At 42.9% G+C, this 21,300-nt stretch overlaps 1 protein-coding gene across 1 annotated transcript in view; it reads left to right on the top strand.

Annotated features, from left to right (window-relative positions):
* The window catches only part of LOC311135393 (arginyl-tRNA--protein transferase 1-like), a 163,789-nt gene that overhangs the window by 44,068 nt on the left and 98,421 nt on the right, over window positions 1-21,300 (top strand). Inside the window, exons 6-7 of the mRNA XM_084169328.1 lie at window positions 4,054-4,262; window positions 8,713-8,841. Coding sequence (XP_084025454.1) covers window positions 4,054-4,262; window positions 8,713-8,841 — 338 coding nt within the window. The remainder of the gene's footprint in view (window positions 1-4,053; window positions 4,263-8,712; window positions 8,842-21,300) is intronic.

The raw sequence follows: 21,300 nt of genomic DNA on the forward strand, positions 1-21,300 counted from the left end.
ACACATAGAGCTGGGCGATATGGACAAAAATCCATATTGCGATACATTTTTAAATTGCGGAACAGAAGATAGCCCTATTTGGTAAAAGACCAAGTCCATATTATGGGAAGAACCGCTCAAATAAGTAAAGAGAAACGACAGTCCATCATTACTTTAAGACATGAAGGTCAGTCAATACGGAACATTTCAAGAACTTTGAAAGTTTCTTCAAGTGCAGTCGCAAAAACCATCAAGCGCTATGATGAAACTGGCTCTCATGAGGACCACCACAGGAATGGAAGACCCAGTTACCTCTGCTGCAGAGGATACGTTCATTATAGTTACCAGCCTCAGAAATTGCAGCCCAAACAGAGTTCAAGTCACAGACACATCTCAACATCAACTGTTCAGAGGGGACTGTGTGAATCAGGCCTTCATGGTTGAATTGCTGCAAAGAAACCACTACTAAAGGACACCAATAAGAAGACGAGACCTGCCTGGTGGAAATTAGTCCTTTGGTCTGGAGTCCAAATTTGAGATTTTTGGTTCCAACTGCCGTGTCTTTGTGAGATGCGGTGTGGGTGAGCGGATGATCTCCGCATGTGGAGTTCCCACCGTAAAGCATTGAGGAGGAGGTGTTATGGTGTGGGGGTGCTTTGCTGGTGACACTGTCTGTGATTTATTTAGAATTCAAGGCACACTTAACCAGCATGGCTACCACAGCATTCTGCAGTGATACGCCATCCAATCTTGTTTGGGCTTAGTAGGACTGTCATTTGTTTTTCAACTGGACAATAACCCAACACACCTCCAGGCTGTATAAAGGCTATTTTACCAAGAAGGAGAGTGATGGAGTGCTGCATCAGATGACCTGGCCTCCACAATCCCCCGACCTCAACCCAATTGAGACGGTTTGGGATGAGTCGGACGGCAGAGTGAAGGAAAAGCAGCCAACAAGTGCTCAGCATATGTGGGAACTCCTTCAAGACTGTTGGAAAAGCATTCCAGGTGAAGCTGGTTGAGAGAATGCCAAGAGTGTGCAAAGCCGTCATCAAGGCAAAGGGTGGCTATTTGAAGAATCTCAAATATAAAATATATTTTGATTTGTTTACTTCATGATTCCATATGTGTTATTTCATAGTTTTGATGTCTTCACTATTATTCTACAATGCTGGGGCGGCAGGTAGCTTAGTGGTTAAGAGCGTTGTGCCAGTAACCGAAAGGTCGCTGGTTCTAATCCCCGAGCCAACTAGGTGAAAAATCTGTCGATATGCCCTTGAGCAAGGCACTTAACCCTAATTGCTCCTGTAAGTCGCTCTGGATAAGAGCGTCTGCTAAATGACTAAAAATAAAATAAATAATATAAAAATAGAAAATAGTAAAATAAAGAAAAACCCTTGAATGAGTGAATATTTTTTTGTACTTTTGACCCCTTTTTTCGCCCCAATTTCGTGATATCCAATTGGTAGTTACAGTCTTGTCCCATCGCCGCAACCTCGGGAGAGGTGAAGGTCGAGAGCCATGCGTCCTCCGAAACACGACCCTGCCAAGCCACACTGCTTCTTGACACACTGCTCGCTTAACCTGGAAGCCAGCCGCACCAATGTTTTGGAGGAAACACAGTACAACTGGCGACCGTGTCAGCGTGCATGCGCCCGGCCCGCCACAAGGAGTCGCTAGAGCGCGATGGGACAAGGACATCCCGGCCGGCCAAACCCTCCCTTAACCTGGACGACGCTGGGCCAATTGTGTGCCGGTCGTGGCCGGCTGCGACACAGCCTGGGATCGAACCCGGGTCTGTAGTGATGCCTCAAGCACTGCGATGCGGTGCCTTAGACCGCTGCGCCACTCGGGAGGCCTAATTTATTAATTTATTTGTAAATTTAGGCTAATGTCCACAAAAACGTTCCAGTGCTAGGCCTAGGCTTCTTGATGTAGGCCTATTCACTGTAAATGGCTCGCTCCGCTCCACAGGGGCATCAACCATACTACACAGCCTGCTCCGGTTGTAAATTGGTACCATGAACTCCATATTAAGAGGTGAGAAATACATTATATACTCACAGAAACCTGTGACTCTCTGTAACTAGAACAACGGTAGTTCCTTTGAAAACTACTGAAATAGCATTTTGAGCAACGGTCATATGCTTGTGTTTTTTTTAGAATGCATCTCTCCGTCCTACATGCACACAGTGGGGTGAGGGAGTGAGAGTCAGCAGCCTACAACGAAACCGGGACAGGCAGATACCTTCATAGCAAGAATCAACATAGGTTAATGCTGTTGACCAAATAATGGTTTTAGAACAATCTACAGGAACGTTGTGTAGCAAAATCACAGAAAATTACCGACATAAGCTAAATGCTTACGTAAGAGGAAGGCAATGTCGATGTTGGTAATTTTTTATTTATCGTCCTAGCTCTACACGTGCCAATTTAATTCCATAAAATTATGCAAATTCACCTATAGACTGAGAAGCATGGCCGGTCAGTTTTTTTTCCCTGGTGGCTAACCGATTAACTGTTAACATCCCTAATCTGTAATGTTGTGTATAGTATTAGATTTTTGCATGTGTATCAACAGTCTACAAGAAGAAGAATGCTTACTGATCCATTTTCCTTACAGTCCTCCTGTCTGTAAGAGCTGTACAGACGCATCAGCCTGGTCTGTATGTTTTTCCTCTGTAAGAGCTGCTCTTGTGATTATAATGTGCCCTCTCTCTGCTGTCAGCAACACACACACCCCTCTCTGCCAGTACTCTGATGTGGAGCAGCTACTGACATGCTGGGGAGCTGAGCGCTGCTGTTTCACATCTGAACCTGCAGCCCTGTCCAAGCCATCCAACACACACACCACACACAAACAAACCAAAAAAAAAAAAAACAATGGTCAAGATCTCCTTCATTCGATTGGAAATTCCCCCAAGGCTGAGGAGCTTCCATCTCCTAAGTTAAAGGCCCAATGCAGCCGTTTTTATATCAAATCATTTCTGGGTGATATAAAAGTACCTTACTGTAATAGATTTCCATTAAAATTGCTTTTTCGCAAACAATTTCTCAAGCAAAAATGTTGCTACGACTGTCTGGGAGTGGGGAAAGCTGAAAACTAGCTGTTATTGGCAGAGGGGTTTGGAACTCTCTTTTGTTACTGGTCTATTAACCAATTTACCGCATGGTGATGTCACCATAGAAAGCCGAAACTCCCGCCCATGCAAACCTGCTGATTGGAAGGTCCTGTGTAGATAATATTTTCATCCAGCAACTATCAGGAAATGGCACTGATCAAAATTCACGCTTTTACACTGTTGTACAATATGATATATAAAACAGGAAAAACTGAATTCTTTTTTAATACGCTTTAATTTGAAACCAAAAGTGTCTGCAAAAAGCACTGAAAATCACTTGCAGTCAACAAACACAACCCATGTTGTTTTTATAGGTTTTGGAGCAGTGATGTCATGTAAACAGTATTGAGGAGAGAGTGGAAAAATAAAAGGATTTCCATGTAGCTCTGTGTTTAGTGTGTGTGTGTGTGTGTGTGGGGGTGGGGGGGGGGGGGTGCGTGCGTGTGAAGGCTACGCTAAAGCAAACAAGGCAACCCGACTTCCCCTGAGGGGTCAACACCATCGGAAACACTGCCTCTCACCCACAAAATATCCCCAAATGTGGGACTCATAATCAATGGCAACAACGGTTAAAAGTTATACCTCTCTCACTCCCACACTACCGTGTTAATAAACTTCATGCAGAAGTCTTGCATGAAGGGGAAACTTGTTCTCCTGTTCCATAAAGCAGTAATTGAGTTATTTTTTTAAACGGCTCTCGTTTCCTCTTTCACCTTGAACCGTTTTGGAAATGCCATACCCCAAGGTTGTCTTTGGAGTGAAAATGGATTAAGATGTGTTCTAACTTCAAGTTCTTGCACCCTTAGAAAGGAAACTTGTACTCCATCCATACCATTTACAATTTCTAACAAATTCTTTCTTCCTTTCTCCCTCTCATCCCCCTCTTCTCACCTCTCCCTCTCCTCTTTTCCAATTTGTCTCCCTGTCTCCATCACTCTCTCCTCTCCTCCAGGGGTAGGAGCGGATCCCGGCAGGCCAGTGTGTCGGAAGGCCAAGGACCTGAGGAAGGAGCGCCGGCTGCAGAAGAGACAGCAGGTGGGGGGCGGTGTCCCGGCCTCTGCAACCTCTAACCCCGCCACGCCCGTCCCGCTAAGCCAACCCAAAACCCTGGAGAAGTTAATCAACGAATCCTTGCCAGATAGTCCTCTGCACCGTCTCGAGGTAAGAGAGCGCAAGAGTCTACAGATCTGAGAGAACTGGATAAGTGTAAGTAATACAGTGATGGCTCCACTTAGCCTTCCAATGGATTTAGGGGAGTTTCCTCCATACTGCTTTATGTCTATCCACTTCCAAAGGATCTACCTTCAGACCCGGCCAGAGAGAGGCCTCTTCCTGCTTCCCTAAACCAGTGACTTCACCATGCGTGCCTGCCAGAGTGGAAAATCCTGCGCTTCACAACACAAACTCAACCAAATGACAGCATGACAGCACACATTGGGTCAGGTTACCCCAACTAATCACATTAAAACCACCGGCACCACCAGCGTTGTTTATAAGAGATGGAAATGAACTTATGGCTCAGGGTTCTACTGCAGGCAGGGTTACATCCCAAATGGCACCCTATTCCCTATATAGTACACTACTTTTGACCAGAGCCCTATGGGCCCTGGTCAAAAGTAGTGCACTATATAGGGAATAGTAGGGTGCTATTTCGGACAAAAGCCCAGGGAAAGAAAAATAAACGTCCCTTTCCAGTATAAAATATTGAACCAACTTCACTTTTGCTGAGGTTGGTAGAGTCTAGAGTGATGTCAGCTTTTGGTTAAAGGCCCTTTATCTACTTCCCCAGAGTCAGATGAATTCATGGAGACCATTTTTATGTCTAGTGTGAAGGAAGTTAGAGGTAGTTTCGTGAGCCAATGATAACTAGTGTTAGCACAATGACTGGAAGTCTATGGGTATCTGCTAGCATGCTAGTAGATACCCATAGACTTCCAGTCATTGCGCTAACACTTCAGCAGGGGCCTGTTCAGGATGATATAACATCACAGATGGTTCAGAATCCGATAGAAGTGTATTGTGTAGAAAAGACAGTACGCCCTGTCATGTAGAATAGAGAATCGTGTCAGTCTGCTCTATTTATGCTATCTCTATCGACAACTTTTACAGTGTTAGTTTCATCAACTGTTATAGAATGATATAATACACAGGTAAAAAGTTATTTTGACTGCACTGGCCCTTTTAAAGAATCCTGTAAGAGTCTGCTGACTTCCACAGCCTTCAAGCTTCTTTTTTAAGAGGCATTTTCTCAGCTATCTGCAATACAGGTATGATTCAAGAATGAAGCATGTGCTAAACATGGGCTTTGCTACACAGCAGTTGACTACTCCATTGTAAACACTGAGTAAATCAGGAGACCTATATCAATATCTTTGAAAATACCATATATGTATCATTAGCTTTTAAAACAATTCAATCTGATTTAATTTTGTCATATTTTTGATCAGAGTGAGGCTACCTATTGTTCCTGCAGTGAGGATTCACCATCTGCATGGAATGTTTTCATAATTTATCTGCAGATAATCGCCCAAAAGCCTACCAGTATGTCAATTAGGGAACCAAATGAACAGCTCTCTTACTGATGCAATTCGGTAGGCTACTGACGAGTCACTCACTTTAACGGCACTGTCTGGCAAGTCATGATGGACTTGATATCGAAAATACAAACGAGATCTTTAGTTTACTTTTCCTGATGCGATACCATGGACATACAACTACGTTGTTTGATTTATGAATGGCAAGGATATATGCGATCAACTTTATTCAGTCAGTTCTACACCTTTTTATAAGCTAGTCAAGCTTACTGTTCGTCAATTAAAGCACAGTAAATGGCCTGTGCGCCACCACACCGTGGCTGCATATGAAACATGCCAGGGTTTTTCTCACTGGCCCGGATGAGCCAGTTGGCCAAAGGTCTACTGGCCCGAACAGAATTTCTACTGGGCCGGAAATGGGGTAGTTCTTAAATGCATTGGGGTCATGCAGGGCCTATAGGTTGGCATGCTTTCTCTGTATATTCAGCTATTAATAGGCTACATTTGGTTGTTATGATACAATATTAAAAAGCTGTGTAATATAATTTAGCGATGCAAGTCATTAATATATTCTATAGAATTGCATTGTATTAATTACATTCATTTTTGTTCCTGAACTGTCATTTTAAGAAGTAAAAAATAGGATGCTGCCCCTTTTTAAGACAAATGTTCCATAAGAGATATTGACATGGCTACAGTAGGCTAGCCAAGAGGAATGCTAGGTATTTTTGCAGTAGCCAGCTTATTGCTAGAATGTTTACTTTTGTAAATCACTTTCCCTAAAATAAGCCCAGTGAGTATATTGATGGGCGCTTCTTTTTGCTCTGGACAGCTCGCGTGTGCAGGCCTCAACTCAGTTTGAGAAGTTGACTCCCGGGAGTGTGGTGGTACTTGAAGGAATGGCCAATCATATTACTCAAATACAAATAGCATGACATTTACGTGTGTAGTCGTCAACGGTAGACTGCGACAGAGCAGGTAAATGTTGAATTGGAACGCAAATATGCGCTGATCCACTTGCCCGACAAATGTTTTTCCTGTCCCAGCGGGCCATCGTTAATGTCGGACCCTGCATGTAAAATAAAATAATTGAATGTGCCAGAAAACAATGGGCAAAGTGGATTTCGACTCATTGTTACCACATTATATGGGATGTGCAAATTCATGGTCTCTCCCTCTGTGTAAAGAAATTAGACAGCAACCACAGCGGACACAACACACACTCCTGTACGGAGAGGCGGGACAGACAGAAGACTGTCAAACCAGCAGTGCTTCCATATCGTTCAATCTAGCGGGAGAGGGCCCGGCAGACTTTTATTTCTGACTAACTAATTGAAAAGTAGCCTAGTTGATTTAAGTGGAAAAAGTATCCTGCTGAAAATTAGTCTGTACAGCAGGCGCTAGTGGAAAACACTGGTTTACACCAACGCAATGAACAACACTCCAGCTCGACTTCATCACCAGCACAAATGTTAAATACGTTAGACCGCCTGAGTGATGGAGCCAGACAATCATTAGGAGAGGAGCGGTAGGAGAGAACCATGTACGTATGGCTCCAATCAAATAGAGGGGAGGAGAAGAGGAGATCGAGGGTAGGGCGGCCCTGACTGCAGCTAAGGCTGCTTCTATTGATAAATTGACCTGTGGGAATCATAATAAAGCCGTTTCCTGAAACCACAACCCTGTTGTCATCTACAACCCTTCAAGTATTTTACAGTAAAGTAGTGACTTGATGAGATGTCTGCAGGTTAGGGTGGGACACGTCTCTCGAGCCCTGACTCCACTGGCGTTAATTCCAAGGCCACCACTAGGGGTAAGTGTGGCCACACGATTCACAGCCCACCGAGCACGTCAGGGAAGAGTATAACACTAACCTCTCTCTCCTCATGCTTTCTCTCTCATTGGTAAGTTTATCTCTCCATTTTAATTAACTGTACACCCAAGCCGCTGGTATTAAGTGGCATTACAGAAACATTCTTGAAACGGTTCAGTTGTTAGTCTGTCGGTGGCGTATCATTCGATTGTTATGAGAGCGTTGCGTTTCCTCCAAACTATCTAGACTAAAACGCTCTCCGTTGTGGTGTTGGCTCAATAAGACAATTTCAGCGTATCAAAGGATATCTCTGGAGTTAGGTAAGGCAGCTCGCAAGGAGTGAGAGAATGGTGCTGAAGTGCAAAATCGGGATGTATGATATGCAACCCCGGACAATTTGGCGGGCTACAATAGTATTTATCGGCTTTTAATGTATTTTGTTGGCCAAAAGCCGGCAATTACGGCTATCGAAACCCTGTCAAAGACATACGTGCACACGCGGGCGCACACACATTACACACTCAAACGCACGCACACACGCATGGGTTATCTTTGTGTAAAGTGATCTTTAAATGCTATTTCTATTAAATATGATGATTACAAACACTTGTGGTATTTATTTACCCTATTTGTTCCATGGAGATGGACACAAACACACCCTCTATTAACCTCACTGCTTGGGTGTAGCACAAACGCCTGTGGTTGTGGTAATAGAAAACAGTATTTTAAATAACTTGGATAACTCCCACCCGCACTATTACTTCTGCACGCTGTTTATTGTGTTGATCATTCATTCAGACCTTTTTCAAGAGATATCATAGAAAAGGCACACTTTGTTGTATCCTTTCCCCACACACACGTGGAATATAGAACTGTACAATGCTTACTTCCTCTCAAACAATTTCATGTAATAATACAAAATGTCTTCAAAATGTTCTCAAGGGCCTCTCAAGGTGGACAAGAGCCTAGATGGTTTAAAGCTTTTCCATTCCTCCTGAGTGGCATGCTTGAAAAGGAGGAATGTAAGCCATCCAGATTTGCAGTAGTTGGCTAGCACCCATAAGTGGTAGACAGAGTTTATAGAGGAAGAGGTATTATCCTCCTTTCTCTTTCATAATATTTTTTCTCTTTTCCCCTGCTTTGATATGTGAATGTGATGTACCCTCTTTTGTGTGGATTTCTCTCCACTTATCATTCTGTGTCCTATTTAAATGCCACTGTTTTATTTTGTCTTAACCCTTCTTTGCCTGTCACTCTTTTGAAGGTGAGGCTAGTGCGCTCCAACCCCCCAAGTTCAGAGTTCAAAGCCTCTTTCGAAGCCTCCTACCAGGTGTACAAACTCTACCAGATGGCCATTCACCACGACCCTCCAGACAAGCCCACGGAGAGCCAGGTCAGTGGTCACTGGGTCAACCTGCTGAAGGGGCACAGGGAAGGGAGGGAGGGGTGGAGGAAGAGGGTAAAGAGGTGTTTTTGATATCAAAACACAGTGAACCATGTTGAGAGTAAATTCAGTTGCCTTTATTAGAAAACATCCACATAATGTGGAAATGTGTCTTTAGCTTCATTGATATAAAACAAGCAACATTAAAACCTCATCAGGAGCGCCTTGTCAACATGGGGTAAATATCTTGAACCACCAGATGTAATTGTTGTCTGGAGCTTACTAAATAGTTTAACCAGTCTCTCTCCAGTGTGAGAGAAGTATCTCTGACCAATGTTTGTGTGCAATCTGTCATCAGGCAACTAAGATGATACAGATGGGAAATGGAGAGAACGTGGAATTAGGTGACTTGGCCCGACCACTTCAAAAGAAGTGCACTATTTAGGGAATAGGGTGCCATTTGCCATAGTGAATGTTAGGAGTCGATTCCTCTTGACACTGCAAGGAGTCGAGGAATCAATTATTTTGGAGTCGACTCTCCACCACTACGTCATCATCATTAACAGTTGGGAAAATGGCAGAGAAAGGCAAGTGACAGCAGCGAAGTCCTATATGGTGATGGGCATTTAAAATATTTTCACTATTAGAATAATATCATTATATTTTTTGGGGTATCCGGATAGTCTAAGTGCATACACTACTGGTCAAAAGTTTTGGAACACCTACTCGATCAAGTGTTTTTCTTTAATTTTACTATTTTCTACATTGTAGAAGTGTTAAACAAATCTAAATGTATTTTTGATTTGAGATTCTTCAGATAGCCACTATTTGCCTTGATGACTGCTTTGCACACTCTTGGCATTCTCTCAACCAGCTTCATGAGGTAGTCACCTGGAAAGCATTTCAATTAGCAGGTGTGCCTTGTTAACAGTTAATTTGTGGAATTTCTTTCCTTCTTAATGCGTTTGAGCCAATCAGTTGTGTTGTGACAAGGTATACAGAAGATAGCCCTATTTGGTAAAAGACCAAGTCCATATTATGGCAAGAACAGCTCAAATAAGCAAAGAGAAACAACTGTCCATCATTACTTTAAGACATGAAGGTCAGTCAATACGGAACATTTCAAGAACTTTGAAAGTTTCTTCAAGTGCAGTGATGACCATCAAGCGTTATGATGAAACTGGCTCTCATGAGGACTACCACTTCAATGGAAGACCCAGAGTTACCTCTGCTGCAGAGGTTAAGTTCATTAGAGTTACCAGCCTCAGAAATTGCAGCCCAAATAAATGCTTCACAGAGTTCAAGTAACAGACATACAGTGGGGAGAACAAGTATTTAAAACACTGCCGATTTTGCAGGTTTTCCTACTTACAAAGCATGTAGAGGTCTGTAATTTTTATCATAGGTACACTTCAACTGTGAGAGACGGAATCTAAAACAAAAATCCAGAAAATCAAATTGTATGATTTTTAAGTAATTCATTGGCATTTTATTGCATGACATAACTATTTGATCACCTACCAACCAGTAAGAATTCCGGATCTCACAGACCTGTTAGTTTTTCTTTAAGAAGCCCTCCTGTTCTCCACTCATTACCTGTATTTACTGCAACTGTTTGAACTCGTTACCTGTATAAAAGACACCTGTCCACACACTCAATCAAACAGACTCCAACCTCTCCACAATGGCCATTACCAGAGAGCTGTGTAAGGACATCAGGGATAAAATTGTAGACCTGCACAAGGCTGGGATGGGCTACAGGACAATAGGCAAGCAGCTTGGTGAGAAGGCAACAACTGTTGGCGCAATGATTAGAAAATGGAAGAAGTTCAAGATGACTGTCAATCACCCTCGGTCTGGGGCTCCATGCAAGATCTCTCCTCGTGGGGCATCAATAATCATGAGGAAGGTGAGGGATCCGCCCAGAACTACACGGCAGGACCTGGTCAATGACCTGAAGAGAGCTGGGACCACAGTCTCAAAGAAAACCATTAGTAACACACTACGCCGTCATGGATTAAAATCCTGCAGCGCACGCAAGGTCCCCCTGCTCAAGCCAGCGCATGTCCAGGCCCGTCTGAAGTTTGCCAATGACCATCTGGATGATCCAGAGGAGGAATGGGAGAAGGTCATGTGGTCTGATGAGACAAAAATAGAGCTTTTTGGTCTAAACTCCACTCGCCGTGTTTGGAGGAAGAAGAAGGATGAGTACAACCCCAAGAACACCATCCCAACCGTGAAGCATGGAGGTGGAAACATCATTCTTTGGGGATGCTTTTCTGCAAAGGGGACAGGACGACTGCACCGTATTGAGGGGAGGATGGATGGGGCCATGTATCGCGAGATCTTGGCCAACAACCTCCTTCCCTCAGTAAGAGCATTGATGATGGGTCGTGGCTGGGTCTTCCAGCATGACAACGACCCGAAACATACAGCCAGGGCAACTAAGGAGTGGCTCCGTAAGAAGCATCTCAATGTCCTGGAGTGGCCTAGCATGTCTCCAGACCTGAACCCAATAGAAAATCTTTGGAGGGAGCTGATAGTCCGTATTGCCCAGCGACAGCCCCGAAACCTGAAGGATCTGGAGAAGGTCTGTATGGAGGAGTGGGCCAAAAGCCCTGCTGCAGTGTGTGCAAACCTGGTCAAGACCTACAGGAAACGTATGATCTCTGTAATTACAAACAAAGTTTTCTGTACCAAATATTAAGTTCTGCTTTTCTGATGTATCAAATACTTATGTCATGCAATAAAATGCAAATGAATATCTTAAAAATCATACAATGTGATTTTCTGGATTTTTGTTTTAGATTCCGTCTCTCACAGTTGAAGTGTACCTACAGTGGGGGGGGGGGGGGAGTATTTAGTCAGCCACCAATTGTGCAAGTTCTCCCACAAAAAAAAAAGAGAGGCCTGTAATTTTCATCATAGGTACACGTCAACTATGACAGACAAATTGAGGGAAAAAAATCCAGAAAATCACATTGTAGGATTTTTTTATGAATTTATTAGCAAGTTATGGTGGAAAATAAGTATTTGGTACCTACAAACAAACAAGATTTCTGGCTCTCACAGACCTGTAACTTCTTCTTTAAGAGGCTCCTCTGTCCTCCACTCGTTACCTGTATTAATGTCACCTGTTTGAACTTGTTATCAGTATAAAAGACACCTGTCCACAACCTCAAACAGTCACACTCCAAACTCCACTATGGCCAAGACCAAAGAGCTGTTGACGTGTACCTATGATGAAAATGACAGGCCTCTCATCTTTTTTAAGTGGGAGAACTTGCACAATTGGTGGCTGACTAAATACTTTTTTCCCCCACTGTATATGTTTTTGTACTTTTGACGCCTTTTTCTCCCCAATTTCGTCTTGTCCCATCGCCGCAACTCCCGTACGGACTCGGGAGAGGCGAAGGTCGAGAGCCATGCGTCCTCCGAAACACGACCCTGCCAAGCCACACTGCTTCTTGACACACTTTGCTTAACCTGGAAGCCAGCCGCACCAATGTTTTGGAGGAAACACCATACAGCGTGCGACCAAAGTCAGCGTGCATGCGCCCGGCCCGCCACATGGAGTCGCTAGAGCGCGATGGGACAAGGACATCACGGCCGGCCAAACCCTCCCTTAACCTGGACGACGCTGGGCCAATTGTGTGCCGGTCGCGGCCGGCTGCGACACAGCCTGGGATCGAACCCGGGTCTGGAGTGATGCCTCAAGCACTGCGATGCGGTGCCTTAGACCGCTGCGCCACTCGGGAGGCCTAATTTATTAATTTATTTGTAAATTTAGGCTAATGTCCACAAAAACGTTCCAGTGCTAGGCCTAGGCTTCTTGATGTAGGCCTATTCACTGCAAACCGCTCCACAGGGGCATCAACCATACTACACAGCCTACTCCGGTTGTAAATTGGTACCATGAACTCCATATTAAGAGGCGAGAAATACATTATATACTCACAGAAACCTGTGACTCTCTGTAACTAGAATAAAATATATTTTGATTTGTTTACTTCAGGATTCCATATGTGTTATTTCATAGTTTTGATGTCTTCACTATTATTCTACAATGTATATAATAGTAAAAATAAAGGAAAACCTTTGAGTAGGTGTTCCAAAACCTTTGACCGGTAGTGTATGTTTTCAAGATGATTATATATATATATATATATCATACATTTCCTATATATCATACATTTCCTGTAGGTCTTGACCAGGTTTGCACACACTGCAGCAGGGATTTTGGCCCACTCCTCCATACAGACCTTCTCCAGATCCTTCAGGTTTCGGGGCTGTCGCTGGGCAATACGGACTTTCAGCTCCCTCCAAAGATTTTCTATTGGGTTCAGGTCTGGAGACTGGCTAGGCCACTCCAGGACCTTGAGATGCTTCTTACGGAGCCACTCCTTAGTTGTCCTGGCTGTGTGTTTCGGGTCGTTGTCATGCTGGAAGACCCAGCCACGACCCATCTTCAATGCTCTTACTGAGAGAAGGAGGTTGTTGGCCAAGATCTCGCGATACATGGCCCCATCCATCCTCCCCTCAATACGGTGCAGTCGTCCTGTCCCCTTTGCAGAAAAGCATCCCCAAAGAATGATGTTTCCACCTCCATGCTTCACGGTTGGGATGGTGTTCTTGGGGTTGTACTCATCCTTCTTCTTCCTCCAAACACGGCGAGTGGAGTTTAGACCAAAAAGCTCTATTTTTGTCTAATCAGACCACATGACCTTCTCCCATTCCTCCTCTGGATCATCCAGATGGTCATTGGCAGACTTCAGACGGGCCTGGACATGCGCTGGCTTGAGCAGGGGGACCTTGCGTGCGCTGCAGGATTTTAATCCATGACGGCGTAGTGTGTTACTAATGGTTTTCTTTGAGACTGTGGTCCCAGCTCTCTTCAGGTCATTGACCAGGTCCTGCCGTGTAGTTCTGGGCTGATCCCTCACCTTCCTCATGATCATTGATGCCTCACGAGGTGAGATCTTGCATGGAGCCCCAGACCGAGGGTGATTGACCGTCATCTTGAACTTCTTCCATTTTCGAATAATTGCGCCAACAGTTGTTGCCTTCTCACCAAGCTGCTTGCCGATTGTCCTGTAGCCCATCCCAGCCTTGTGCAGGTCTACAATCTTATCCCTGATGTCCTTACACAGCTCTCTGGTCTTGGCCATTGTGGAGAGGTTGGAGTCTGTTTGATTGAGTGTGTGGACAGGTGTATTTTATACAGGTAATGAGTTCAAACAGGTGCAGTTAATACAGGTAATGAGTGGAGAACAGGAGGGCTTCTTAAAGAAAAACGAACAGGTCTGTGAGAACCGGAATTCTTACTGGTTTGTAGGTGATCAAATACTTATGTCATGCAATAAAATGCAAATTAATTTCTTAAAAATCATACAATGTGAACTTCTGGATTTTTGTTTTAGATTCTGTCTCTCACAGTTGAAGTGTACCTATGATAAAAATTACAGACCTCTACATGCTTTGTAAGTAGGAAAACCTGCAAAATCGGCAGTGTATCAAATACTTGTTCTCCCCACTGTATATATATATATATATATTTTTTTTTTTACTTTAATGGAGATTTGCTCACAAGACTCGAGAGAGAGCCGATACACTGCGCTCTGCTTGTTTCAGCAGAAGCTGGGGAAGGGGCGAGAGAGGAGCAGGGGCGGGTGAGTGTGACAGACTTGGCAAGGAGGGAGCGCGAGAAAGTAGTCAAACTGACTCGCGCCAGTTTGACAAACTTGTTGCTGCCATAGGTTATCTATAATAACATCTGGTAGTGCCTGTCTTGACTTCATCAAATCATTTTTAAAGAAGCTATCTAGCTACAGTAGCCAGCAAAGTTAGCCAGCTAGCTAAATTAGCGAAGCTAATTGAGGCTATTTTGCTGTGCTTCCCGTCCTTGTCTACAACAACTCCATTCATATGAAACAACAGTGATCATTTTAGCCTACTCCTTCTAATTTAGCCAACTTAATTCTGTCATTTTAATTCCATTTTGCATTGTTTAAAAATCTCCCACTTTCTACACATGGAGCCTCTGACTGTAGCGCCTCTTTGATTGACCGACAATAACCACAAGCTACATGTGTGAAACGTGTGTTTTGGAGACAATTATTTGGGGTAACACTAGCCTCCCTGGGGGCAGGGTGTTAAAGCCTGCTCTGACAGACGCACACGAGGACCATACAAGAGCCCTGCCCCTCTGACACTGCCAATTACAAACACCCGTATTCTACTGGAACTAACCCACCCACCCACGTCGGATTAATAAATTCCACCCTCCCTTCATATTTGACCCTCTTTACACACTAGTTTAGACATTACCCTCTCTCACTCCTGCTAATCAGTTGCCCCATTCGTTCATCCAGTGTTTTCCAGAAGCACATTAATTAGCCAGCCAGGATCCCCTGGGAAAAAATAAACTTTTGCAGAACAAGCTCAATTTTGGTGGCCCCTTTTGGTGGTAGATTCTAATGCCTTGATTCCATCCGAAATACACAGCGAAATGATTGAGTTTACTTCCCAGATTGGAAAAATGTGTTGTGGTATTGTGTTTACAATTTAAATTACTGAAACGTTTATTTTGTCTGTAGATTTGCTGTATTCCACAAAGTTATATCTAGCACTGCAGTGAGGGGGAGGGGTGCATAACCTTGTGACGTAGCTCTAGCCCTACCTCGCGCTCCCTGAGTGAGAGATGTGCGCACTTTGACAGACAGTCCAACACTAAATCAGAGAGGTTTTGGCATGAAATTTGAGGTTGTTCCCCCTTTTAAAGGTATGATTTAGGAAAACACTCTGGCAGACTCTATAGACCAGCGCTGCTTTCTGAGCCAGCAGGGAAGAGGTGTGTGTGTGTGTGTGTGTGTGTGAATGTTTATCAAAATGCTTTTGTCTTTGCGTATCCAATCAGAATAAAGACACACATACAGTATGTCTAGTATAGTCATATCATATACGTGTGTTTTAAGGCCATATCCATGTTTCCTGCCATAGTGGATTTTTTTAAAACTCCCGCACCAAAACAAGTTTTCCACAGAAACACACTCACACACACACTTGCCGTTATCCAGACACCCTCATGAAAATGCTAATCAATTTATAACATTTTTGACATGCGTTTTTCTGGATTTTTTTGTTGTTATTCTGTCTCTCACTGTTCAAATAAACCTACCATTAAAATTATAGACTGATAATTTCTTTGTCAGTGGGCAGACGTACAAAATCATCAGGGGATGAAATACTTTTTTCCCTCACTGTATGTAAAGAAAAAAGTATTTAATAAGATTATTTCATTCATTCAGATCTAGGATGTGTTGTTTAAGTGTTCCCTTTAATTTTTTGAGCAGTGTATATAAATCCACAAGAACATAGAGGAATAGCTGATGGGCAGCGGAAAGGCCAGGTGCGTCGTTGCGCATGAAAGAACAGTCAAGACATGAGACACGCAGCTCAAAAGGCGCCCCCTATTGATCGTGAAAAAGGCCATACAAATGTTATTTACTATATAACGGATGCCCCTCTTCACATTGTAAATAAATAAATAAAATAGTGATTCATTTAATTTGCGGTGAATTGAATCATGGGGGGGGGGAAAGAATAATTTGGAAATAGCAAACAGTAAAAGGAAAACATTTAGCTGTAGCCTTCCTTCCGAATTGTCGCTGCAAAACTCATTTTGTATGTACTTTTAAGTTGATTTCGACATTCATTTTATGGGACATTACAACTCATTAGATGCTAGTAGTCAACCTGAAGTAAACACTTCTATCGGCTCTATAAAATCCATGATGCGTGCTGATGTTGCACAAAAACCTTCCCAATTAAATGTTGACTGCAAAGTAGGCCTGCCTAATAGAATGATATCATGATGATTTGTATAAATGGAGTGCACATTTGTTTTGCATACGCTGCCATCACGTGTAGTACAGAAATCTGACAGAAAAACTGCTAACCTAACACAAATATACAGTGACTAAAACTGGGACATGCTTATAATGGTGCTCTCCATTTTTTTTTTACCCTGACTGGGACTGAAACCCTGATCCCTGTGACTCATTACAAAACCATTATACTGTCACCTATATTGCTAAATGAGCCATGATGAGGGGGGCAGGTAGCCTAGCGGTTAAGTGCGTTGGGCCAGTAAACGAAAGGTCGCTGGTTCGAATTCCCGAGCCGACTAGGTGAAAAATCTGTTGATGTGCCCTTGAGCAAGGCACTTAACCCTAATTGCACCTGTAAGTCGCTCTGGATAAAAGCGTCTGCTAAATGACAAAAATGTAATGGTACTATTCTTACCAAGTGGGTTAACCCTATTGGCACGATTCGTAGGATGTTTGTCTTTCAAGTTAGCAACCCGAATGGTATTACCTGCCCCACCGCTCACTACAATACCAAAAGGTTTAGTATTATTACAAGGGGTACAACTTGGGTTGGGATTACTTACTTGGGGGGGGTGGCAGTGTGGCGGCTCGCCTAACCTTTCAAACAAAATAAATCCGTTATACAGTTAATTAAATTGATGGCCTTAAGGACAATAAAATTGTCTTACCTAGACTAGCATAAAACACCACAATGCAATGATTATTTGCAATATTGTTTTCAAGTGAGTACATTTGAGTACAATTCTACTCTAGGATGTAAACTGCAGTGAAAATGTAATTTGAATAATGGCGTAAAAGCCCTGTTATTTGAATGTTTCATTCCATTTGCTTCAATTGTGGGTCTATTCTCGACACATTATAAGGCACAGAACAGTCTGGCTGTATTTTTACTTTTGATGCTGATGCTCTGTCTGTTGCCGATCCTCATTCTCCCGATATAGGGCTATGCCCCCAGCAGTCCCAGTTATTCAGGAAAGCTTAACACAGGTTCTGCCTCCTTTCCGATCCGCTATTCCTTGACTGCGTCAATATAAGGCAAAATATTTTTCAATTAACTTTTTAAAATGTATTACGTTTTATGTGTGGCATAAACACAACCAGTCAAAATGTTTTAATCTGATTAGGCTACTTCAAAAGTCTCCTGTAGGCGACTTGCTCACTGTGTTGTTGTTTTTATCGCACTGCTTTGCTTTATCTTGGCCAGGTCGCAGTTGTAAATGAGAACTTGTTCTCAACTGGCTTACCTGGTTAAATAAAAATAAAAAAACTTAATCCACTCTACTATAATTTCAGCATCCAAACTGCACACTGGCCATTCAATGAATGGAAAGAGACATCTGTTACAAAACACAATAGTTTAATGAAATTTTGAGATTGCCAAGCTTTCGATACTGAGTAGGGAGGGATGTATTTTCTGTTTGACATACTCTAAGCGCTCGAAGTCGGTAATCGGTATGCAGTTATGCGTTGCTTATTGGTTGTGTGTGGTGCATTGACACAGAAACCTGTTGGTGTAAAATTGTTGCATATATTTTATATACACTGAACAAAAATATAAACGCAACATGTTTCATGAGCTGAAATAAAAGATCCCATAAATGTTTCATATGCACAAAAAGCTTAGTTATCTCATTTTGTGCACAAATGTGTTTACATCCCTGTTAGTGAGCGTTTCTTCTTTGCTAAGATAATCCATCCACCTGACAGGTCTGGCATATCAAGAAGCTGATTAAACAGCATGATCATTACACCAGGTGCACCTTGTGCTGGGGAATAAAAGGCCACTCTAAAATGTGCAGTTTTGTCACAAAACACAGTGCCACAGATGTCTCAAGTGTTGAGGGAGCGTGGAATTGGCATGCTGACGGCAGAAATGTCCACCAGAGCTGTTGCCAGAATGTAATGTTAATTTCTCTACCATAAGCCACCTCCAACGTTGTTTTAGAGAATTTGGCAGTACGTCCAACCGGCCTCACAACCGCAGACCCACGTGTATGGCGTTGTGTGGACGAGCGGTTTGCTGACGTCAACGTTGTGAACAGAGTGCCCCATGGTGGCGGTGGGGTTATGGTATGGGCAGGCATAAGCTACGGACAATAAACACAATTGCATTTTATCGATGGCAATTTCAATGCACAGGAGATACAGTGACGAGATCCTGAGGCCCATTGTGAGGCCCACTTTTTTAAAGGTACCTGTGACCAACAGATGCATATATGTATTCCCAGTCATGTGAAATCCATAGATTAGGGCCTAATGAATTTATTGCAATTGACTGATTTCCTTATATAATTTGTAACTTCGTAAAATCTTTGAAATTGTTGCCTATTTTTGTTCAGTATAATTGTAAATATAGCATCAAAATGTTGAAAATCTGATTTCCCCCTAGCTGATTGTTGTCTACAGCTGGCTCTGATCGTAGTGTAATTAGACAGGCAGGGAGAGTGAGCTCGTCCGTGCTGGTCGGCGAACCCTCAACCTTCTGGCCCATAGCCCTACGTGGCATCGACTGTGCCACAAAACCATGCTGAAGTGGTCATGTCAATATCCACGTTTATAAACACAGGGTTGCTACAGTTATTTGTGATGGTAATAATTTTTTGAGGGGGGAGGGTGTGCACATTTTTTTTTTTCAATACAAGGGGAGTGTCGTGAAAAAAAAAGAATAATATATATATATATATATATATATATATATATATATATATATATATATATATCTCACACCTTCAGTTGAACTGTCCGTTAGTCGTTTCGGTGGGCTGGCCCTCATCTGCTCTGTATGCAAAGTATTCCCATAGTTCGCTTCTGTAACCAGTTTTGTCAACAAGCTGCGGGCGTGGAGGTATGACATTTTTGTTAGAAGCCATGCTGTCAGCATTTTCTTTCACTCGCTTGCTTACTACTAGCTTACTTACTACTGCCCCCTTGAGAAGATTCAGACAAATTACTAGACACTCGATCCTCTCAATCCGTATTCTCTATATGATTGATGTGAGACTCATTTGACAGAAATAACGAAATTAACAACAATTCTAGTACCGAACCATTTTACATATTATAGTATCGAAAAGTACCGACGCTTTGGTATACCGTGCAACACTATTCCCTAAGGTTCATTAAATGTTGCGTCACATGTTGCATCATGTTCTATTAGCAGGATTTCATTGACGCTCTAGGTCCCTACAGATCCCCTCTAACTTCTTTTAAGGTCAGAGGTCAACTCACTCTTTTTTTTTCTTTCTCCCAGGTGACCATTATCACCAGCCTCAGAACAACCCAGAGAGATTTGAGTTTTCACCAGTTTTTTTCCCCTCCTTAAAGTAGTGGTCTTAAAGTGGTCTTTAATTTTGAATCGCCAAATGATAGGAGGATGAAGGTCCATGAAAAAGAGGAGTAAAATTGTTGACCAGAGGACATTTCTCCAAAAAGTAAGATCTTTGTCCCCATGTGCAGATGCAAACCGTATTCTGGCTTTTTTATGGCGGTTTTGGAGCAGTGGCTTCTTCCTTGCTGAGCGGCATTTCAGGTTATGTCGATATAGGACTCGTTTTACTGTGGATATAGATACTTTTGTACCTGTTTCCTCCAGCATCTTCACAAGGTCCTTTGCTGTTGTTCTGGGATTGATTTGTACTTTTCGCACCACAGTGCGTTCATCTGTAGGAAACAGAACACGTCTCCTTCCTGAGCGGTATGACGGCTGCGTGGTCCCATGGTGTTTATACTTGCGTACCATTGTTTGTACAGATGAACGTGGTACCTTCAGGCGTTTGTAAATTGCTCCCAAAGATGAACCAGACTTGTGGAGGTGAACAATTCTTTTTCTGAGGTCTTGGCTGATTTCTTTTGATTTTCCCATAAAGTCAAGCAAAGAGGCACTGAGTTTGAAGGTAGGCCTTGAAATACATCCGCTGGTACACCTCCAATTGACTCAAATTTTGTGTATGTCCATTACATGAAATCCAAATAAAAATCAATTGAAATTACAGGTTGTAATGCAACAAAATAGGAAAAACGCCAAGGGGGATGAATACTTTTACAAGGCACTGTATTGTGTACGTGTGTGTGTGTCCGAGGTGGCTGCTTGCCTTCCTAATTGCCTTGATACCCAGACTCCTTGCTCCGTCCAAACACTACGCCATGCCCATGAACATTCGTTTTTTCTTCGCAATGAGTCTGGATTTGAGTACCTCCCCGATCCTTCACCGAATGCGAACACGTTCGGAGCTGTCTGATTGGTCCAGAAACCGATTGGTTGGGCCAGAGCCAGAACACACGTGGGTTAAGTGGTGGTTTGAAAATTCATAATTGGCTTTGATTAGTGATGTAACGATTCACTGATACGCATTTGTTCCCAATTCAAATATTTAAGATTCAATTGCCTCGGTCCGCAGAGGCCAAAGCGATCCAAATGTAGCATGCATCGGTCAGAAAATCAATTCAAACATTCTGAATCGCCGGTTCACAATTTTCTTCTGCTCATATTACATTATTTCTACCTTCAGAAAATACCTCATCTTTTATGACAACTGATGTGTCCTCTCCTTCAGTGTTCAACTGCATGTAACTGTGTGGA

The sequence above is a fragment of the Coregonus lavaretus genome (assembly GCF_964263955.1).
Source record: "Coregonus lavaretus genome assembly, chromosome: 1".
NCBI lineage: Eukaryota > Metazoa > Chordata > Actinopteri > Salmoniformes > Salmonidae > Coregonus > Coregonus lavaretus.